We start from the raw sequence: 24,600 nt of genomic DNA on the forward strand, positions 1-24,600 counted from the left end.
TCGGCCGATTTTTAATCAAAATATGCTATCGGCGATATTTCCTAAAAGTAGCCGATCCGATCGTGTGATATATAAAGACCATGTTAAGTTAACAGCTCAGTGGATTGATCCAGACTTTGAGCTACGAAGCACCAACCATCACATCACCATTCATCAACAATCGTACAGAAACCATGGTGAAAGCTCTTACGATGTAATTTTGCTGATTGTAATATTTACTTTAAAAAGATAATTCAACCCGGTCACATCTGAGTCGATTCTATCAGCACGTTATATAAACTCCTGGTTCACTTTAGTAAATCGTGAGCGGTTCTTACTTGTGATGTAGATGAGAACAGAAAACGTTACAGAGCCAATCAGAGGCAAAAGTTTATTCATTACCAAATTCATTAGTTCTGGATCATCTGCTGAACTTTTAGAAAACTTTTAGCTCCTTAGACGGAACGAGTCTGACGGTCGGTTACAGATCTGTGGTAATAGCAGTTTAATGAAGCTTTTTAATGTAAGAGTCACACAAAATGTTCTGTAGTAGTTGGTGTTTATTTAAAACCACGACATTTAATTAATAACAGTAAACACGGAGAGATAACCGAGAAGAGAAACTTTCGCTTCACATAAAAACGAATCAACTCATGAATCAATGAATCACTTATAGCGATACTGTGAACAAAGCGTATCTTCTAAAGGCACACACACACACACACACACACACACACACACACACACACACACGCGCGCTGCTCCGGTTTATCTTTACTGTGAGGCTCTATTTAAGTTTATTTACTGCTAATCCACTCCCCCCGATCGGAATCGGCTATCGGCCGATGTCCCTGAAAGGAGATCGGAATCGGTGCCAAAAACCCCGATCGGTCCATCTCTAATAAAAATAAATGGAAGCTACAATACACAGCACAGCCTACCTTAATGGTTGAAAGTAACCTAGAACATCCAGCGACGGTCTCAAAGACAAAAATTCTTGTCCGTATTTTGACCACTAAATTGGTTGGGAATTGGTACCTGTGTAGTGTTTTTATAATAATAATAATAATAATAATATTAATCTGCTTTAGACTTTGACACTGAGGCACTTAAGGCCTCAGCATACTTCATGCGGAGACGACGTTCGCCTGGCAATGTGACGTAATCGCGGAGAAAGCGAACAACCGCGGACGTCGCGCAGAGGCTTCGCTCGCCTTGTCGCGCACATGGAAGCTGGGCGAACTCCACGGACGACGTCACGCAGCGACAAGCCTGTGATTGGTCGGTAAAAAAAAGAGGCGTGTCATGAAAACAAACACGGATTTTGAGGAGCGTCTCAACTGTGATCATCGGCTGCGTCCGAAATCACTACTTTCATACTGAACAGTATGCAGTTATTAATCATTATTAAGCATTAAGCGTTTATTAAACGGTACACGACAAGTATCCGGATAATCTACTGCTTGAGCAGCATTTTTTGTGTGTATATATATACAGCTATCGCCAAATGTGTTTAAAATCAGCTGGAACTACAATAAAAAGTCCTGTTGCTTTCTCCCCGGGTCACTTCTTCTTTTTGATTGCGTCGTGAGAAAATTCTGAACTGTCACCCGTTCAGCTGATAGGGTGGTAGAAGGCATTCCTGATTGCATGACCATTAGATGACGTTCTGAGCATGCGGTGTAGAAGAACGAAGATTTTATTAATGATTAGCAAGCTGAGGTCAAGGTCTACAGTGTGGCACCTTCACATGCATTCCACCCTACAGCAGCCAGTTTGTCTGTCGTTGGCTTTGCTGGAAACTTTAAAGACTGAAGCTCTGAAGGATTTTTAAAACGGTGAGAATTTTATACTTTGATGTGAGTTACGCCGTTGTGCTACATGCTAATATTTGCTCTGGGAGCGGAGTCTGTTTAAACCAAGAAGACATTTGTCACTGGTTTGTTTGCACACTGAGGCATATATACAGTATTTGAACAATTGCACTGTGAGAGTGAATGTTTTTGTTCCAGTCATGGTTTATGGTTTTTATTTGCAGTGAATCTTGTGTAGGCTACTGATTATTGGCTGCTGCTGTTGCTGTTGTCTTATTTAAATTTGTACAGAATTTCATGTTGTTGTTTTTTACTTTAAATAATGGGTTCCAATTTTTGCCTTGAATATCACAAATGTAATACCCGTGGTTTGGTCATTATAAAAACAAATTACAAATAAATGAATATGTTTAATGTTTTTTATTTAATACGTAGATAAAGTTTCCTTTTCCACCAGTTTCCACCTCCTTGTTTCTACACTTACTGTCCATTTTATCAGCTCCACTTACCATATAGAAGCACTTTGTAGTTCTACAATTACTGACTGTAGTCCATCTGTTTCTCTACATACTTTTAGCCTGCTTTCACCCTGTTCTTCAATGGTCAGGACCCCCACAGCACCACCACAGAGCAGGTATTATTTAGGTGGTGGATGATTCTCAGCACTGCAGTGACTGACATGGTGGTGGTGTGTTAGTGTGTGTCGTGCTGGTATGAGTGGATCAGACACTCAGATCAGACAGTTTTTAAATACCGTGTCCACTCACTGTCCACTCTATTAGACACTCTTACCTAGTTGGTCCACCTTGTAGATGTAAAGTCAGAGACGATCGCTCATCTGTTGCTGCTGTTTGAGTTGGTCATCTTCTAGACCTTCATCAGTGGTCACAGGACGCTGCCCACGAGGCGCTGTTGGCTGGATGTTTTTGGTTGGTGGACTATTCTCAGTCCAGCAGTGACAGTGAGGTGTTTAAAAACACCATCAGTGCTGCTGTGTCTTATCCACTCATACCAGCACAACACACACTAACACACCACCACCATGTCAGTGTCACTGCAGTGCTGAGAATGATCCACCACCCAAATAATACCTACTCTGTAGTGGTGCTGTGGGGGTCCTGACCATTGAAGAACAGCATGAAAGCAGGCTAAAAACGTATGTAGAGAAACGGATGGACTACAGTCAGTAATTGTAGCACTACAAAGTGCTTCTATATGGTAAGTGGAGCTGATAAAATGGACAGTAAGTGTAGAAACGAGGTTTTAATGTTATGGCTGATAAACTTACTCAATCCCCTGTATAGATCCACTGTATAAATCTAACGGCCATTAATCTACTGAAATATTATTCGGTTATGTTCTTATGAACAGGGAATAACAGTAAACCTAAACATCATGAGATTTTTTGGTTTGAATGTAGATCATTTTAGGAAGAACCGACTTTAAGAATTGGCGTCAACCAATTATATCTTAAAAAAATAAATAAATAAATGGCATTTTAATAGCCTATACCAAGCTGAATGGGGCGTATGTAATTTAGATTTTATTGATGTATTTGCTAGGTTTGATGTCTGGGTTGTTTATTGGTATATATGTGTAGATTATCTAAGGCGCTGCTGCTGGGTGGTTCTGTGAAAGGGGCTCGGCACTGAAGTTTATCTTTGTCAGAAGTGATATTAAGCTAATTGACATAAACCCTGCAGATAAGCAGCGCTCATAGCAGGACTTATCTGATTCCGCAGAGGAAAACATTATGTTCTTTTAATGAATCGGATAAGTTCTAACCGGCCACAATTCATTACTAAACATTGTCAAATAAAAGGGCAACTTCAGGGGTGAAAATCTACACCCTTATCTATCTATAAAAAGCTGTTTTTTAAGTTTATTGTGAATATTATAAGTAATATAAATAAGAATACAATCTGCCAGGTGATAAACGTACATACAGCACAAATAATATTTGCTTACGGATCCTATTTCTCACCTTAATCAGCTGGTCATTTCTGGTGGTGTAGAAAGTTTTATAATACATATTTACGTTATACATATTTACTGTTGTATATATTTTTTACAACACAGGAGGAGAATGAAGACACGGGCACCTCCGCCACCCTCTGCCCCTCAGCCGGCCCCTCGCAAGATCTTCCGTAACGCCCTCCCTGATGGAGGAGTTCTGGACGCCAACGAGAACATACCACAGAGCGTTTTGGATCTCCACCTCACGCTGCCTAATGGATACCAGACCTTGGTGACTGTAGATGGCAGGTGAATAAAGAATGACACATTTACATCAATTACTTACAGTCCAAGCAATAGGGCTAGAACCAGTAACATTTTTAATGAATTAGCCAGTACCTGCTGCAGACCCCTGCCCTAACCGAAGAGACACGTGTGCAGTAATGCAACCGCTTCTTTTCACCTACCAGAGTTGGGTACACACAGAGAGCAGTATCATGTGCAGATAAACGCACTGTTGTACATTATTTAGCTGTACATTGTGCTCGAGTCTTCTACCAGCCACTGAAGGCCGCCATTGTGGCAGTAATGTGGAATGGGATCTCGGTGCTGGTGGGCTAGCGCATTAGATTCCTGTGCCACCCAAGCGCTTCACCAGTCCAGTACTTTTACCTCTGAGCTACCACAGTGTAACAGGACAATTAGTATACAACAGGTAGTCGTGACCATGCAGTTTCACCATATGAAGGATTATAAAGCTTTAATTAATACTTTAGGATTCCAGCGAACCACAGTGAGAGCAGAATAAAAAACAATTTTGAACAAAGAGAGGTTTGTAGAGGGGGAACTACAGTGACCTGTACAGAGCCCTGACTTTAACCCTTTAGTAATAAGGAACACAAACAATCAAGAGTATCGTAAGTTGTAAGTCCCTGACCTCAGAGAAGTTCTTCTGACTGAATAGGCACAAAGTCACAGAAATACTTAAATCATGTGGATGTGGAAAGCCTTCCCAAAAGAGCGGAGGCTGTTATGGGCACAAATATATCAATAGAATTGCTTTTTTCAAATTGCTTTTTTTTTTTAAATAAATCAATATAGGATGTAACTCCGGGATGTCCAAACTACGACCTGTGGGTCATTTGCAACTTACAGTACAGTGACGGTATATTGTCTAAGTAATTGGGGGTTATGGGCCTTGCTCAAGGGCCCCACAGTGGAAATCTGGCAGTGATGGGGCTTGAACCAGCAACCTTTGGATTAATAGTCGAGTACCTTAACCACTAGGCCACAACTGTCCCAATCGTTGCGGCTCGTTACCATTTTTAAAACCGTTTGCGAGGTATTTTTCAAATAAAATTCAAGTTGTGCCGCTATTGAGCAGGTTTTAAATAAACTGCTTGGACTGTTTGAACTCTGGGTGTCACTATCATAGAAAACAAATCTAAAACGCTTCCCTTCTTCTTTCCCCCGACTCAAAACATTGACGTTACACCTACATTAATGTTCTTTGTTTTTGAATAAACATGGTGGCTACAAAGAAACGAGAACTAGACTGAATGCAGAATATTTCAGGCACTCTGGGAAATTGAATATTTTTTCAGTTTGTTTGTTTATTAGGATTTTAACGTCATGTTTTACACTTTGGTTACATTCATGACAGGAACGGTAGTTATTCATTACACAAGATTCATCAGTTCACAAGGTTATATCAAACACAGTCATGGTCAATTTAGTGTCTCCAATTCACCTCACTTGCATGTCTTTGGACTGTGGGAGGAAACCAGAGCTCCCAGAGTAAACCCATGCAGACACGGGGAGAACATGCAAACTCCACACAGAAAGGACCCAGACCGCCCCACCTGAGGATCGAACCCAGGACCTTCTTGCTGTGAGGCGACAGTGCTACCCACTTAGCTCAAGGTCTGCTTGGCCTGTGTGTGTGTGTGTGTGTGTGTGTGTGTGTGTGTGTGTGTGTGTGTGTGTGTGTGTGTGTGTGTGTGTGTGTGTGTGTGTGTGTGTGTGTGTGTGTGTGAGAAATCCATTCTGTTTCATTAGCATCCATTAAGTCCATCATACACTGAAGGTTAGGAATTTAAAATCAGTGGGTAAATGGCACATCCTAGTTGCATACATTTGCATAAGGGGCAGTGATCGTGACTGGGAGGGAGTGAATACAAAGTCCAGGACTGCCAGAGAGACACTGTTGGGACTCTTGAGCACATTTTTTAGATTAGATTGTGTTTTGCATGTGACTTAAATAAATGAAAAAAATTTTGACCAACACCTATCTCACTCAGTTTCTTCTGAGTTGCTTCCATGTCACATGGTGTAATTACACCTCTTTCTGTTGACACTACCGACTTGTAATTCAAGCCTTATATTCCCTCTTCTCTCTCTTTCTCTCTTTCTCTCTCTCTCTCTCTCTCTCTCTCTCTCTCTCTCTCTCTCTCTGGCTGTAGGAGAGCTCTGATGGACGTTTTGGTGGACCTGTGTGCTCAATATCATCTAAACCCAGCTGATCACACCTTAGACCTGGCGTCAGCAGATGGCCAACCTGTTCCCTACAAGCCCAGTACCATAGTGGGTACCCTGGATATCAGCCGTGTCCTCGTCAAAGAGAGAGTGTGGGAGGAGCGGGCACCAAGAAGACCGGCACCTAAAGTGCCAGAGGTGAGCTGATGTGTTTATGTGCAATGATTATGTTTAGAATCGTTTTATGACGTGAAGTATAGCAGGGGGAGGAATTACCTGACCCAGCTATTGTGGCTGTAATTTATTATTCATTTTTTATGGTGGACTGAAAACAAAGGTAGGAAAGAACCCAACACTCGCTCTGTCTCTGCAGCACTACATAAATAAGGGTGTCATGACAGAGTGGCAAGATAGAAGCCACTGTTAAGTAAACGTAATGCTAAACCACGTGAATGACTCATGAGACAACACGAGGCAGAAGATTCTCAGGTGTGACATGAGCAAGCACAGCACTGCAAATCACCAGGCTAATACCATCCCAGTGAAACATGGTGGTGGCAGCATCATGCTATAGGGTGCTTCTCCGGGGCAGGTAGAGTTAGACTGGTTGGAACTGAGGGAAAGATGAGTGCCACTAAATCCACTAACATCCTTGAGAAAACCTCAGACTGGCCGTTCAGGTGGCTCAGCGGTGGCTCTACCTGCCGTCTGGGCTGAGCAGCCACATGAACAACGATTGGTCTGTTGTTCATATAGAGGTGGGGCATTAAGCCGGATAGGGACTCAATTGCAATTACGACCTCTGCTGGCTGATTGATGGCGTCTGCACAGGGACGGGGAAGGAGTGCTTTGATCAGGGTGTGTCTCTCCGTACACAGAGCTGATCCGCATCTGATCTCGTCTAGTGTAGGTGACAAAATGCATATGGCTGCTGCCCACATGTCGGAGGGGGCGTGGGTTAGCTTCGTTTTCCTCAATCAGAGCCATTAGTGGGAAAGTCGGGAAAAAGGGGGAGAAAATGCATAAACAAACATATATATATATATATATATATATATATATATATATATATATATATATATATATATATATATATATATATATATATATAAACCTCAGACTGGGACCACAGTTCACCATGCATCATGGCGACAATGACCTGAAGCACACAGCCAAAACTACACTGGACTGAGTTTAGGGCAAGTCGTCTCTGAATGTCAGCAAATGGTCGACTTAAACCTCATTGAACTTTTGTGGAAAGACCTTAAGATAGCAGTTCACAGACATTCACCATCCAATCTGATGAAGCTTAAGAGCATGTGCCATAAAGAATGGGATAAACTGCACAAATCCAGGGTTAGGGTCTGCAAAGCTTATAGAGATACATCCCGGAAGGCTGTCAGCTGTAGTTGCTGCCAGTTTGCAAGGCACTAGCTTTGGCTGCTATAGCGTCTCATGAAATCTATGTACAGGAGGAGAAAGTGGTGCTGTACGTCTGTCTGACTAAATATATAATAGAGAATTAACAGCTTAACATACACAAGTTCTCTGAAACACCTTTTAGAGCAGTGGTCCCCAACCTTTTTTGCACCACGGACCGGTTTCATATAAGATATAATTTCACGGACTGGCAGGGGTGGGGGGGATTTAAAAAAAGAACTATACTACTCACAAATGAGCTTTTTTTGCTGCAACGAGATGCTGCTCCCACTTAGGGGTGATTAGAAACAGTAACACCTGTAAAAAGTAGTGTTTTCATTGCTGATGTATTGATCTCTAATTATTTATTCTTTCTGTGTGGCCCGGTAATAAATGACCCATGGACCGGTACTGGTCCATGGCCCGGTGGTTGGGGACCACTGTTTTAGAGGACTGCATCAAATGGTTAGCCTTTTTCTGAAGCATACACAAACGAATAATTCAGTTTGGCTGCTCCCGTTAGGTGTCGCCACAGCAGGTCATTCGTCTGCATGTTTCATTTGACCCAGTTTTAACACCGGACGCTTTTTCTAAAGCATCCTTTCTGTATATACAGATCTGAGATCAGCACCTAGAGTCACTGATGTGTGTCCTACCAATGGATAGGTTCACATACAGTCATGAGTCCAGGATTCGAACCTCCAGTACTGTAGCTCTCTAAATATCAAGAGTTGTTGTTCTGTGTTGTGGATTAGAGCGTCAAGTGGTCACACGTCACGTCACTACACAGTCATGGCTTTGCAGTGGTCAGCTGCACAGATGGGTCAGCTTTCTCCAGTGCCCTAATTAATTAGGTGTTGATCTGAGATGCACTGTCGCCTCACAGCAAAAAAGGTCTTGGGTTCTGTTCCCAGGTGGAGCGGCCCAGGGTCTTTCTGTGTGGAGTTTGCATGTTCTCCCCATGTCTGTGGGTTTCCTCCAGGAGCTCTTGTTTACTCCCACAGTCCAAAGACATGCAGTCAGGTTAATTAGAGATACAAAATTGTCCATGACTGTGTTTGGTTACATTCATGACAGGACAGGTAGATACTCATTACACAAGATTCATCAGTTCAAGTTTAATGTCAAAGTGTGTAAAACATGACATTAAAATCCTAATAAACAAACAAACACCGTCGTGGCTTTGCAGTGGTCGGCTGCACAGGTGGGTCAGCTTTCTCCAGTGCCCTCCGTCTCATATCGCCTGATAGTGCGAAACCCCTTATTAATTAGGTGTTGATCTGAGATGCACTGTCACCTCACAGCAAAAAGGCTTGGGTTCTGTTCCCAGGTGGAGCGGCCCAGGGTCTTTCTGTGTGGAGTTTGCATGTTCTCCCTGTGTCTGAGCTGGTTTCCTTCAGGAGCCCTCGTTTCTTCCCACAGTCCAAAGACACACAAGTGAGGTGAATTGGAGATACAGAATTGTCCATGACTGTGTTTGACATTAAAACTTGAACTGATGAATCTTGTGTAACCAGTAACTACCTGTCCTGTCATGAGTGTTACCAAAGTGTGTAAACAAGGTTAAAATCCTAATAAATAAATCATCTTATCTTAGCAATTGTAATGGAACCCATCGTTACCGACCCCTAGTAACACACGGTCACCACATGCATTCAGTCTTTATACTTTTGTTTACGGCCCCACACTGAACAAAGCAACTGCTTTTGTATTGCCAACAGTGAGCAGCTTTACAATTCCAGTCATATTTCAGCACAAGCTTCTGGATTCTAAGAGCTTATTTAAAGCTCATATTTCTGCAATGGTATCTTTTTGACTGTCATAATTATTATTATTATTATTATTATTGTTAGTAAGTACATGTCATATTATCTTACTTTAGGTCACTTTTGACATGTTACTCTTCTGAAAACGAGTCTTGTTGCTTTCAGTTCCGATTTCTATTGTGTCCATTGTTCTGAGGTTTGGATTGTTTCTGAACATCAAAGCTCTTAAACTCATGCAGACAGACTGTAAGCACATGCAAAAAATTCTTTCAGCTTCAGGCTTCCTGCACTTCTTAAAAACTCCTTTTTATAATGTGAAGGTTTCTAAAAAATAAAATACAAAGTGCGTTTGGAATCTACAGTTATTTCAGAGCATTAATAAAGTGTCTTTACCAGTAAAGATATCACGGTATTGATGAATCCTTGTCAACTAAACTGTTTGTCATTTCCACGTGTGGGAAAAGAGGACGGTGCAGGACAGCTAACCTCGTAGACGTGGGTCTTCCAAAGCAACATGGGAACCAGAGATTAATCCTCTGGTCACTGTCTCCATGTTTGTGTCTCCTGTAAAACATAAAAGCAAGTGTCAATAATTCGATCAGAAATCAAACCCTTAATAACGCGGTTTAAAAATCACAGTGAAAGGGGGATAATGCGCTAGCACTCCAGCACTGAGATCCCGAGCTCCTAAATTAGAATCTCGGCTCTGCTACCAGTCGGCTGGGCGCCCTGCAGTAGACAAAATTGGCCTCTAGTTTGCTGGGTGGAAAAGACCGGACTTATAAGGGGTGGGATTATCAACGCTGTGTAAGGACCTTGGTTGATCAGGGCACCCGTACAGAAGTAGCGAAGCGCAGAAATCGGGGCGTGGCTCTCCCTACACGAAGCCAACCTCACACGCGAATCCACTGAAGATCGGGAGAACAAGAAGGGATTGCTGGATCAAGTACACATTAGAGGGAGTGTGTGTCAGGCTAATATACACCCTCCTTGGACGCTGTCATGGTCCCCAGCAGTAGACTGGCTACGCTAAATTGGGAGAAAAGGGGGGGGGGGGGGGGGGGGGTTGCATTTAAATAAATAAAAAAAAATAATAATAACTGGAAAGACTGGGCGCTCAGTGGTGGCGCAGTGGTAAGAATGCTCTTGCCCACCACTGCTAAGATCTTAAGCTGTTTAGTTTAAATTTCAGTCTTCACAGAGACACTATTGGCTGTATCTGAGGGTGGGATGGTAAAACAGATTACTTGTTGCTAACACAATCCCTGCCTCAGCTGGCTGGCCAGGGAGCTTGCACTAGGGATGGTTGATTCACGGCTAGTCGTATGTGACTGATAGTAAGACTTCATCTCTGGTAGGTGAAAAGAAGTGGTCGGAGGGGTCTCATGATAGTCTGCGGATTTTCCGGTTAGGGTAGGTTTTGCAGTAGTGGAGGAATTGGGTATGACTAGGTTGAGAAAGAAAGGGGGGAAAAGCTACAAATTTGGTTTTCTCTGGTGTGAGAAGTCTACGGGTTGGTTTCCCAGACAGGGATTAAGGCTAGTCCAGGACTTCATTTTGCTTTAAATGGAGAATCTCCATTCAAAATTCTGTGTAGTCTAGGACTAGGCTTAATCCCTGTCTGTGAAACCAATCCTATATGTGCTTATTGTAGGTAATTTTATTTTTGTCCTAAAACTAATGCAGCAGGAAAAGCCGTCTCCTTCCAAACCGGTTCGAGCCAAGGTACAGTGCACTGGAGTCCATCTGTCCATCTCGAGTGTCCTTTTTCTTTTCTCTCTCTCTCATGTTCTTCCCTTCTCCTGGTGTGGAATGAATTTTTAATGCCTGTCTCACCTTTAGTTACCATGCATTACTGCTGTCTCTATTCATATGATAGTAGCATGATGATTAGACACCTAAGATCTGAATGATTTCAGTAAATGATACAAAAGTTTTTACTCCACACAATAATAAAAAGCAGCTCCTATATTAGTGTACACCGATCAGCCATAACATTAAAACCACCTCCTTGTTTCTACACTCACTGTCTATTTGATCAGCTCCACTTACCATATAGGAGCACTTTGTAGTTCTACAATTACTGACTGTAGTCCATCTGTTTCTCTGCACCTCACTGTCACTGCTGGATTGTGTGTAGTCCACCAACCAAATATATCTGTGGGCAGAGTCCTGTGACCACTGATGAAGGTCTAGAAGATGACCAACTCAAACAGCAGCAACAGATGAGCGATCGTCTCTGACTTTACATCTACAAGATGGACCAAGTAGGTAGGAGTGTCTAATAGAGTGGACAGTGAGTGGACACGGTATTTAAAAACTCCAGCAGCACTGCTGTGTCTGATCCACTCATACCAGCACAACACACACTAACACACCACCACCATGTCAGTGTCACTGCAGTGCTGAGAATGATCCACCACCTAAATAATACCTACTGTGTGGTGGTCCTGTGGGGTCCTGACCATTGAAGAACAGGGTAAAAGCAGGCTAAAAAGGTATGTAGAGAAATAGACGGACTACAGTCAGTAATTGTAGAACTACAAAGTGCTTCTATATGATGAGTGGAGCTGATAAAATGGACAGTGAGTGTAGAAACAAGGAGGTGGTGTTAATGTTATGGCTGATCAGTGTAGACATACAACCTACACAAGGCATGTAACAGTTTGTTATGCTAGCCCACCACCGCTGAGATCCGGGTTCAAATCTCATGTGCATTTATTAAATTTAGCAGAGGCTTTAATCCAGTCACTTAAAATTTTGACAGTATACAGTGCAGACACTTGAGGGCTGAAGGACTTGCTTAGGGGCCAACACTGGCAACCTGGCCTTAGAGCTACCACTCTGGTCTCAGCAGTGCTATCGGCTGGCCAGGCATCTACACAGACATGATTGACTACGTCTGAGAAAAGAGGGGTGACCTCAGCTTTGTGCTGGATTGGCCCGCTGTCCAGGGTGTCTAGGGTGTTCCTGCCTTGTATTTGAAGCGACCCTGACCTGTATGAAGTAAATTTAAAATAAAATGTATTGCAGTGAATAAAACAGCTACTATAGTAGGGGAAAAAATAATAATAAAAAATTTACACCATAGACAAAAGTATTGGTGATAAATCATTTGATAAACATGTGATTCATTAGTTACATAAGGGAAATACATGCTTCCAGGAAAAGTGCCAAGTAGATCAGCTTTATGATGGTGTTAATTCACATTTTTTCCTTTGTTGAATCTTTGAGAGTAAAGTTCAAAGTTCAAAGTTTAATTGTCATATGTACAGTAGGAAACGTGTTTCCCTGTACAATGAAATTCTTATTTTGCTGTCCACACATGATGTAACAAGGTACAAATAGATAATGATAAAATAAAGTCAAATTAAGAAATAAAAGTTAGATATAGTAAAAAAACACGCTGAGTATAAGTTATGTACATTGTGCAAGAAAAGAGCAGATATATTGCAATCGGTTATGAATAAAGGTATGTACATTGTGTAAAAAAAGAGCAGATATATTGTAATCAGTTATGAATAAAGGTATGTACAGTGTGCAAAACATGGGTAAAACAATATCAGCTCACCGCAACAGCGTGAAAGGTTCTCTTTGTCTCTCTCTCTCTCGTACAGAAGACAGTACGTCTGGTGGTGAACTACAGCCGCGGTCAGAAGGCGGTGGTGCGCGTGAGTCCGCTCGTACCCCTGCAGACCCTGGTGCCCACCATCTGTCAGAAGTGCGATTTCGATCCTGCACGCGTGCTGCTGCTCCGAGACGCCGTGAGCCAGCACGAACTGGACCCGCACAAGTCCGTGGCCGAGCTCAACATCCGCGAGCTCTACGTGCTCGACCAGAGACTAGGTAAGAACTAAACACACCCATGTGCACCATCACATCACCATCACAGTCTGATCTTTTCAATTTAAATCCACCTAACGTTCTACATTTTATTTCCAGCTCTGCGACCTAAAACTGTCTCCGCTCCTGTCCTTAATCACTCAGGTACTGCTCTAATAGCGTAGCTGCAGTCGCTAAGCCAGAACCTTTTGCTGCTTTTGTTTTTGGCTTGCTTTTTTAATGCTCATAGTTGTGCCGTTCAGTCTGCACACTGCACTAACTGCCTTTGCCGTAATTAGCATTTTAATTAATCCTAAAATGTTGTGTGTGCTGTTGCTGTCCTGACCACTCGTTTTAGATGCCAGTCTGTCATTCTTAGGTCATATAATGCAAACAAACAGAAGTATATTACCATAGATATGTGGACACCTGAACATAAGCAGGTTGAAACATCTCATTCCAAAACTTTGCCCAACTTTACCAGGCTTCTTTTTTATTAATAGACTTTCTACAAGAATTTCTGCTCATTGTTGCAGTCATGCACTAATATGAGGTGATGATGGTCAGCCTGAGGTCAGGCTGGAGTTCCTTCACATCCAACCAGTCAAGCCTTGCGCTGTTTACAGCGGAACAGTTATGATGGAACAGGAAATTAGAAGCATGTCTACATTTATATTTTCTGCATTTAGCCGACACTTTTATCCAAAGCAACTGCAATTGTGACCGTTTACAATCCAAGCAATTAAGGGTTAAGGGCCTTACTCATGGGCCCAACCAGTGGCAGTCTGGCAGGTATGGGCTTAAACCAGCAACCTTCCAATTACTGGTCCAGTACCTTAACCCCTAATCTACCACTTATCTAATCTGTTGATATCATCAATTTTATACACCTGTAAGCAGTGAGTGTGGCTAAAACACCTAAATTAGTCATTAGTAAGGGTGTTGATGTACATTTAGTCATGTAGTGTAGATTGTAAACAACGTGATGATGGTAGCTCAGTGTTTTGGCATGCTAAGTGGCCCTGTATTGAAGGGTTTTTCAAACTGTTTTTGCAAGCCACCCACATTTTGTCCATGATTTTTACCACAACCCAGGCAACACAAACAATGCATCAAAACGAAACACAAAACGAAATATACAGCGAGCAGCTGGGTTCGATCCCCAGGTGGGGCGGTCCGGGTCCTTTCTGTGTGGAGTTTGCATGTTCTCCCCGTGTCTGCGTGGATTTCCTCCCGGTGCTCCGGTTTCCTCTCACAGTCCAAAGACAAGCAAGTGAGGTAAATTGGAGATACAAAATTGTCCATGACTGTGTTTGATATAACCTTGTGAACTGATGAACCTTGTGATGAGTAAGTAAAACATGACGTTAAAATCCTAATAAACAAACAAACGAACAGCAGGCACTTGTAGCCTAGCGGTTAACATAGTGTTAAGCGGTTAAGGTACTGGACTAGTAATTGAAAGGTTGCTGGTTCATGCCCCACCACTGCGGGGTTGCCACTGTTGGACCCTTGAGCAAGGCCCTCAATTGCTTGCACAGTATACCGTCACAGTACTGTAAGCCGCTTTGGATAAAAGCATCTAAAATGTAAAATGTAATGTACTTAATTAATACAAACAGTGACAAACTGGTTCCACTGTGGTTTACAAGATGTAACGTAAATCCTGCACATGTGGGCGTTCGTGTACACGGTAATTTCGTGTTTATGTGCTTGTTAAAATTCTTTAATTTAATTATTCTTATTTTTTGGCTATTCATGCTTTAAAAACCCTGCAGGAAGTGTATGTTAAATTATGCATCAGCACCATCTACTGGATGATTACGGGTGTTACAATGCGACGTAGCTCTAATACACACTGTGCATCCAAGTCGCTTTGTTAAATCTAATGAATTTGTCACAGCGTGTTGAAAATAGACTTTTTTTTAATCCAGTCAGCTTCCAGTATGATACCAAAGCTTCACCGCAGCCCCTAAGCCTAGTGTCCATATCCCAAATAATTAGAGCATTTTTATGAAGCGGTAGAACAAAATCCTGCAACAATGCCATGATGCAGTGGTTAACCAAAACTATCATTTAAAGGAATGATTCCAACACCTTGAGGAAGCCATATCGGAAAGAATTGTGGCTGTTTTCAGATCAGACATGCTTTTTAAATACCCAGTAGTAATATCCTGTTTTATAACAATTTTGTGGCAGCGTACCGTTTTTATAGGAGCGTAGTTAATGCCGTAATGTAGTGGGTGAGAACAGTGGTAGCCTAGTGGGTAGAGCTTTGGGTATATACATCGGAAGATTGTTAGTCAAATCCAGGCTCTGCTATGTAGCAACTGTTGGGCCCTTGAGCAAGGTCCTTAACCCTGTCTGCTCCAGGGGCACTGTACAGTGGCTGACCCTGCACTCTGACTCCAGCTTCCAAACAAGCTGGGATATGTGGAAAAAAATCAATGTACTGTATATGTGTATATGTATATAGTTACATTTTTCATTTTAAGCATTTAGCAGATGCTTTTTTCCATAGCGACTTACATTATTGCAGAAAGCAATTGAGGGTTAAGGGCCTTGCTCAAGGGCCCACCAGTGGCAACCTGGCAGTGGTGGGGCTTGAACCAGCAACCTTCTGCTTACTTGTCCAGTACCTTAACCGCTAGGCTACAATATGACAAATAAAGGCATTATTCTTCTTTTAAATGTATTCAGTTCAAAAAATGACCTATCCTGCCATGAGAATGACCAATGTTTGACCATGGCGTTAAACAACAAACAAACGAACAAACAAAAACAGTTCAAAAAATGCATTTTCCCCCACATTAATGTACACATCGGTAGGGTCATAAAAATGTTGATTCCCTACAGTGGGGTCACTGGTTGAAAAAAGGTTAAGAAGCCCGAGTCTAACTTGAACCTGCACAATTTATGAACTGGCTAGCGGGTCATAGGTGCATTTAACACTTTTTATACAGGCTTTTTTATGATCAAAACACCAATTATAAGGGTGAGGGTTAAATCTTCTTTGAATCAAGCTATCAGCTCTTTGGGGCTGTTTTTAAAATGTGGAAGTCGATATGCTTCTGCTTTATTATTATAATTTTTTTTTTTGGCTGCATTTATTTGTGTTACAGAACTGAGCAGAACTTCTTGCTCTTTGTTGAATGAGCTCATTGTGGCCTGTGGTAAATATAAAGAGAAAGATAATGCTTTCCTGATAGTTGTTGTGCTTTGGTGGGTTTGCTTTAATCTTTCTAACCCTGATGATGTAACATATAACCAGTTCTTGTGTTAACAAACACTATGTTCATGTCTTGTTGTGTAGCTCATAATCTTTATTACTGGCATAAATGCATGTGTAAACAGGAGAGTCCAAAGATCACAGTCTACCATCAAACACTGTTATACTGATATAGAGCAATAACAAACTCTCCCTTCGACACGTGTACAGTAGTAAACTGCTTTTTTTATCTGCATGGTGCAGTTCATTTGGGGATCTGTATCATGCACAGAGTCACACACTGATCACCATTATAGTCCATATTTGTGCAAACGCTATTGATCATTGGGTTGGCTAGCGTGTTTTACCATTGTGCCACCTGAGCGCCCCTCAATTATATTTTTAATTTATTTATTTTAACATCCCCTTGTAAGCCAGTTACCCTATTTATTGCCCATTCTTGCATTACAGGTCTGACTTGCGCTTGTCGCTAGCAGCATGTTTATGTTGTTAACGTGAATGGACCAGACTAGATATGTGTGTCTCACTTTTAGCAACCTTAATGATGATAATAATAATCATTAGAGATGGTTTGTATATTTCAGTGGACTCTGTGCGCTCTGATGCTCCAAGTGCCAGTGGAGGTGAAAAGAAGGGCTTTCTGGGATTGTTCAAGTTCAACAGAGGAAAATCAAAGGTAAGGGAAGTAAAAAAATTCAGTAATTTGGTGCTGTGGTACAGTATGTGTATAATCTTGACAGAAAAAGCTGGTGCCGGGGTGGCGCTCACCACTGTGGAGATTTCAAGCTCTTGAGCCCAGGTCTTTCTGGTGCTACCAGCCTGGTCGGCACTTAACAGACACATTTGAAGGTATCTGAGGGAGGGAGGGTTTCTCCTCATTAATGCTGTAACAGCCACTCCTGCTGTTTGGTTTGAGGCACCAGTACGACTAGTGGAGAAAAACATAGAGTACATTGTGGCTTTCTGTACGCTGTATGGCTCTGAGAATCTGATGCTGGCTGGTGTAAAGAAGCAGAAGCAGTGACTGCATGTGTTGTGTGGGGTATTAGTCTGCGACTCTTCTCAGCCAGTATGAGGAATATAAGAGGGTTAAAATGAATCAAAAAAACATAAAAAGCTCGAGAAGCACTGTTCCGACTTCCGGAATAGGCTGGTTAGGAATAGCATTTCTCTATCTGCGTCCTGTTACACATACAGGTCTGGCTCTTATTTCTGCACCTTTTATTACTTGACAGTGAAATGTGAGTAAAGCACACACATTAGACAGGGATTAATGTGTATTGATAACGTTAGTAAACCCCAGCTGTTTCAGACAGATGAGCTGTACTCGGATGACATGGATCAGAATGATGGCAGGATTATGCACAACACATCCACTCGTGTTAATGTGAGTACTAACCCACTGTGTGTCTGGTCTAACATCTCGTGTGTCGCTATCACTGTCTCTGTCTCTGTTTCTGTCCTGTCATTACAAACGAATCACTGATTCCTTTCGGCTGCTCCCATTATGGGTCGCCATGCCAGATCATTGGGTCTGCATGTTTGATTTGGTACAGTTTTTATGCTGGACCTCCTTCATGAAACCAAGGGTGCACTGATATGTGTCCATGCAATGGCCAGGTTTGCGTACCACCATGCGCCTTCTGTATTTGTGAGACCAGCCCGGGACTTTGGTACTGCTGTTACATATAAATAGCAATACCAAAAACTATGGAAACAATTTTTAACCAAGCCAAAATAGAAACAATCCTTAATTACTTAAAACATTTTAATTGTAATTAAAAAATATATAAACAACATACTATAACAACATTTGATGAGATCTAAAGACTAATTAAAAAAAATACCTACAGTATGAATATAACCATTGTAACACAGTAAAATCTAAAGAAATCAATCAATTAAATAAATAAATAAATAAACCAGCAGTGTGGCTTTTACCCTTCCACCACACCAGCTCAACTGTCCTGACTGTCACTAAAAATAAATGGTTTAAAAAAGCAGTAGTAGAGCAAAGGGAGTTGCAAAAAACGTCTTGACTTTAATGGTCACAGACACGATAAATAATAATAATTATAAAAATAATAATAAATATTCATCAATTAATAAATAATTAAATTAGCTTTCTTAAACCAAAGTGTATGGCCCATTAAATATAAAAACGTTAAGAACCACTGTGTGCTGTTGCAAATCAGCAAGAAATCAAATGTTACCGACAATAATAAAAAACAGCACATGAACATTTGTTGATACTGAAGGTGTGATTCTCCTCAGGAGTGACGAGGATAGACGAGAGTAGAAACCGGTTTATTAGGGAGCGGCACAGGTACAGGTACAAGTCTGGGAGGCACAGATGGTCTGGGCATGTGCAGAGGAGGGATGAGAGTTCTATATGGGAGAAGGGTGCTGAGGAGAAGGAGGTGAAGGAGAACTTGTGAGTGTTTCATTGTTTGCATCCAGAACAAAAATAATGGCTTAAGAGCATTTATAGGTCCGAGATTTATCCTACTAACGTCTCACCTGAATATGAGTACATGTCAAATGTCCAAATGTTTATTTTTTTGTTTTTTTAATTGAACTCATGCTTAAACTCTGCCAAACCTGAGAGGTTTGTTACCCTTACTGAGCATTTGTTGGTCATTGGAGTGATACCGGTCCTGTTGAAAAAAAAAAAAAACACTCTTATTACCTGTTTTATAAACATTCTAATTAATTTAGTGGTTTAATGTTTTTTTTAATTGGACTATTGAAATCAGAGGTTCTTTCCAACCCAAACTCATTGTTTTTAAACTGTCCACGTTCATTGAGCTCCATCACCACCAGGTGTCAGTCTTTACTAATAATTCCGTACACACACACACACACACACACACACACACACACACACACACGGTCTGATGGAATTAGACCACATGAAACATCTTTATGCCGAATTAATAAATTAATAATAATTAATACATTTGCACTTTTGTGGTGGCAATAAACACTGTGTTCTGGTCAAACCATTATCATCTGATAATCAGCCTATAATATTTAAAACAAACTTTTGACCAATTGTAAGATCATTCAGACACAGAGAACCCACAGAGCTATCGACCTGGCTCAGTTGACTGTCTGTGAGAGGAAGGTTAACCCGGTGCCTTATTTCAGCTGCAGTTGGGGTTTCTGCTGCCTGGTCGAGGGTCGACCGCGTGAGAGATTCCCAGACAGCATTGTGACTCTCTGTATGTGATATGGCTCTTTATGTGACTCTGTCACTATCACTGTTTGTAGGTAGTCAACATCAAGACGAAAAAAAAGCCAAATTTGCTACAGACACTTCATATTCCTTACCCACTTCTCAAAACATGCAGAAGGTGAATTAGAAAGTCAAAATTATAAAAGAAAAATTTGTTTCTTTTGCATACTAACACTGACCAGTATGAAATACTGAGGGGAAAATTAATGAAATTAGTCTGTGCAGCAGACGTGCTTTAATATGAAGCACTTGGTTGTATTGAAACACACACACACACACTTTAAGATCTAATCTAACATCTAGACTGGAATTGTACACATCGTCTCCTGTTACTCCTGAAAGTGGAGTGAAACACAGTGTGTCCTTAAACACACTCTCTCTAACATTGTATAAGGACACTGAGCCTTCCATAGAACTGTCACCTTGTAGTGCACCACCCAACAAGTACCTCACCCAAAAAAGGCTAAATATAGACACAGAAAATAGACAACAAGGTGGCAGTGAAGGATTTCAATTCACATTCTACAGGTCTGCACACTGTCTGAGGTGTTTAGGTTTAAAACTCGGCTGCAAAGCTAGTGGTGCTGCTATTAATCAGGTGTTTTAGTTCCAGTCCAGCAACTGCTTTATAATAAGTAGATAAACCTCAAAAATCTTCAGCACATCCTTAAACCATCAGACAGAAATGACTTATTATTCAGATCATAATCAAAATCAGATTCTAATCAGATCATGATCAAAATTAGAATCATAATCACATAAAAATCAGATCAAAGTCAGATCTGAATCAAAATCAGGTAATAATCATCATCATAATTAGATTGTAATCAGATAACAGATAAACAAATCAAATTATAATCCAAATTTAGTAGTAGTAATCAGATACCAGTCAAAATCAGATCAATGTAAGATCATAGATTAATAATATTCATGTTAAAAAAAAAACTTTCCACAGTGCATCTGTTCTGTCTCCTGCCTGAGCCCCGCTGAACTCCAGAGTGCACAAACTCACACACACGCGCACACACACACACACACACACACACACACACACACACACACACACACACATATATGCACAGCCTGGAGTCTTGCATGCAGTGCATCAGTTTGCTCAAATTCACAATTTTTACTCTCTCTTGCATTCTCTCTCTCACACATGCATTTACCAGGACACACACAACACCAACATGTTCATGCGCTTTGAAGCGCTGCAATGAACTGGTGCCCTGTCCTGTTCCTGCCTTGCAAAAACTGGTAAGGCAGCATGAGAAGAATTACTGCCTTACCAGTAATTCTGTAGGACCTGATAACTTAAGTGTCTATGCATGTTTGCGTGAGTAAATGTTGTGTTTATTTTTCCTCAGGGTCCTTCCACGGTCAGTGGTGTGTATGTGGAGGCTCGTCCCAACACTCTAGGCCAATCACAATCAGCCATGAACCTCTCCAGGGTCTCTCCCAAAATCGAACCCAAAAAACGGCGCGCTCCCGCTGCTCCTCCGGTGCAGATCGAGACGCAGGCAAGCCAGACGCAGATACAGTACGATCCTGCACAGGCACCCCAGGTGAGAGTGCACGCACACTATACGTCATCAGCTTATGACAAGCCCCATGCACGTGTACTGAATAAATGAACCCTGAATATTGAATGGTGATTAAGATCATGCTACTGAAGGACCGAAAATACTACAGTGATACAAATCTCTCTACACATTAACTGTGTTAGCAATAAGTTCACTCAGTCTGTTGTACTTCTGCTCCTGACCTGGGTCCGCTTGGTCCATTTGAACTTGGTGAGTTTGGTGTTTTTGAGCATGTATGAAAGTAATGCAATTTCCATTACAGTACAAAACACATCAACAGGTTTCAAATCAGCAGGTATTTATATTTTATTAATTAAAAATATGTAATGTAGCGATCATGGCAGTGATGTAGAACAGTAATGGATAGAACATGAACACTGTGAGCAGAACCAGTTCAGCAGCAGTCAGCAGCAGTCAGCAGCAGTCAGCAGCAGTCAGTAGCAGTCAGTGTCGTTATTACAAAACAAATCGTGATGCTTCAAGATGAGCAGACGGTTGGATTACCATGAGATAACCTGCACGTGCCTCCAGGATGAAAATATTGTGTACAACAGAATAAAACTGGTTCTTTCTAGCAGATCACATGTCCTAATGGATAGACATAGACTAACAAGGTGGGGTCAGGACAAGTGTGTTTGTTCTTGGGTGCGTAAGTACAACGCTGTGATAGACGGGAACTGAAAAGAAAACGGAGTCGGTCGAAATGTTCTAGTCGGTGAACATGATGCCTTGCCAAGTAATTAAATCAGCTGGGTTTTAGGAGGAGCCTGATCAGCTTCCATCACTCATGCCACTGTTGCCCATTATTACTAGAAGCAGGGTGAAACAGCCATGTTTGGAACAACCGTTTGTGCTGTGTGTATTATAAACATTTCCTCTCTGTACCATACCTGGTTAATACCTACCTGTAGCTGCTCATAACAAGTTTTTATAGCCTGTATGAAACACGGTTGTCTCATTGCAGTTGAATATGTTGTTCAGGTCATGTTCCCAAGTTCATTTTTGGAATTTGCTGCAGCGCTCAGGTAACTCATTGGTCTATTAGTCTATCCCACCACCGGTGAGATCCAGACTTTGGAGCTCAGCCGTGCTACCGGCAAGACGGGCGTCTACACAGACATGGCTATGTCTAAGAAGGACAGTAATCCTGGGAATAAGGCCTACGGCACCCCTAAACAGGAATTATGGTTGATAAAAGTGCAATGAAATGCACTCTTGCCATTGAACTAATTGAGGATGTACATTCTCAATCTCTTAGACAGCACTGGGGTTCAAGTTTGGTTCATTTTTCTTTGCAAACCATTTTATTTCCCACAACTGTTCTTCAGATGGACTATTAAGACCGGACTATCAAGGCTATGCAACATCAGGCTTGAGATGGTTTGTGTTTTCTGTTTTGCTTTGCCATCTTGTTGAAACATCCAGGTTAGGACTTTTGGATAATCACTGGTTAAGAAATGCTTTCCTAAGAAGTGACAAACCTCACACCTTTCTTATAAGGGAATAGGCTCTGACTAAATGCTCATTCCATACTGGACAAGCATGGCGTCATTTCTTTTTCTTTTATGCATTCTTTCCTCATAGCCAATCCACTGCTAGGGACCCCGATGATATCCAAGGAGGGTGTTTGCAGTCTACCAACCTCTTCTTTTTTTCCCCACTTCTCCCCCAATTTTCTCCCCTAATCTAGTCGTGTCCAATTACCCTGATTGTGTCCTCTATACTGATTCGACCCTTCACCGCTGACTGAGGACGCCTCTCAACTGACATGCGCCCCCTCTGGCACGTACAGTCAGTACAGACTGCATTTTTCACCTGCACGAGTCGAGGTCATATACCGACGGGCACTGTGTACGGAGGGCCACACCCCGTCAGCATTAATCGTCAGCCCTGTGCAGGCGCCATCAGTCAGCCAGCAGGGGCCGCAGTTGCACCAGTTATGAGGACCTGTGATCCGACTTTTTACCCCTAACCACGAACAACAGCCAATCGTTGCTCATGCTGCCGCCCAGCCCAGTCGGAAGGCAGAGCTGAGATTTGATACGATGTATTCGAAACCCCAACTCTTCGATTTCCAGAAGGGAACCCCGGACATCATTTCTTAAGGATGGTTTTATAAGTTCTGATCTGTTTTTTTGTAGTAAATGAGGAGTGATTACGAGGGACAGGAGGGGAACGCTGAGGATGTTGGGCCGGAGTTAGGGGTGACTCTCTCGTCTTCTTTGTGCTGAGCTGTGGAAGAAATGGCTTTCTGTTTTCTGTTTTTATTTGCACTTCACAAGCTGTCCAGTCTTTTCTGGAATCACGGTCTGCAGTTTATTTTAGCTTTGTGTTTTCAATGATTAAATATCATTTTTGGTGGATTCAGACTTGTGGAACTTTTTCTATATTCGAATGAAAACTTCTCTCTGTTGCAACCCCCCACCACTATGCTCACACACACACACACACACACACCACTACCACCACTACCACCTCCTTTCCCTTTTCCTCTCCTCTGTACTGAGGTTTTGTTATAGCTGCATACTTGTAGATTTGGGGTGAAGGGGTCGGGTGTGTGTGTGCTGCCAGCAAGAATGTGTACATTAAATGTGCTTACAGCTGGAAGGTGTGGATTTAGGGGGGGTTGGGGGTTAGTATGTAGTTCAGTATGAACTTTACCTCAGAAAAACCGGCCCACAAAACCAGCTGAGCGCAGTGGAATAGCTGTTCCTGTGTACCGAGGACCAGACAACACAGCTTGATCATCTGTATTATAGAAATACTTCACGCTATACTAGTGACTGAAAGATTCATTCATCCATTCACCCACCCATTCATTTCTCCATTAATTCATTGGTTCATTTATTCATCCATCCATCCATCCATTCACTCATCCATCCATCTGTTCATTCATTCTCCCATTAAATTATCCAACCATTCATTCATACATTCATTTATCTATGCATTTATTTATTCATACATTTATTAACCCATGCATTCACTCATACATTCATTCATCCATTTGTGCATTTCTTCATTCATCCATGCATCCATCTATTTGTTCATTCATTCATACACTCCTCCATGCATGTAGTAATACATAAATGAATAGATGAATGTATGAATAAAGGCATGAATGAATGTATCAATTTATTCATCTGTTCATCCATTAATTAATTCATTCATGCATTTCTTCATCCATTCATTCATTTCAGCATTTCTGCATCCATTCATTCATCTGTTCATTCAGTCATGCATTTCATCATCATTCATTCATTCATTTCTGCATTTCTTCATCCATTCATTCATTTCTGCATCCATGCATTCATCCGTTCTC

The 24,600-nt window shown here is 41.7% G+C and overlaps 1 protein-coding gene across 3 annotated transcripts in view; it reads left to right on the forward strand.

The window, feature by feature from the left end:
- cobl (cordon-bleu WH2 repeat protein) overlaps positions 1-24,600 on the forward strand; it is an 84,083-nt gene that overhangs the window by 23,487 nt on the left and 35,996 nt on the right. Inside the window, exons 1-7 of one of the 3 annotated variants that reach the window (XM_062992647.1) lie at positions 1,775-1,817; positions 3,873-4,058; positions 6,212-6,422; positions 13,027-13,255; positions 13,352-13,396; positions 17,045-17,136; positions 21,066-21,263. In XM_062992647.1, the coding sequence (XP_062848717.1) occupies positions 3,880-4,058; positions 6,212-6,422; positions 13,027-13,255; positions 13,352-13,396; positions 17,045-17,136; positions 21,066-21,263 (954 nt within the window). In that variant the 5' untranslated portion in view covers positions 1,775-1,817; positions 3,873-3,879. Of the gene's footprint in view, positions 1-1,774; positions 1,818-3,872; positions 4,059-6,211; positions 6,423-13,026; positions 13,256-13,351; positions 13,397-17,044; positions 17,137-21,065; positions 21,264-24,600 lie in introns of those variants that run through there. The other 2 variants (XM_062992646.1, XM_062992648.1) reach the window with 2 other exon arrangements.

The sequence above is a fragment of the Trichomycterus rosablanca genome, chromosome 3 (genome assembly GCF_030014385.1).
Source record: "Trichomycterus rosablanca isolate fTriRos1 chromosome 3, fTriRos1.hap1, whole genome shotgun sequence".
NCBI classification, from domain to species: domain Eukaryota; kingdom Metazoa; phylum Chordata; class Actinopteri; order Siluriformes; family Trichomycteridae; genus Trichomycterus; species Trichomycterus rosablanca.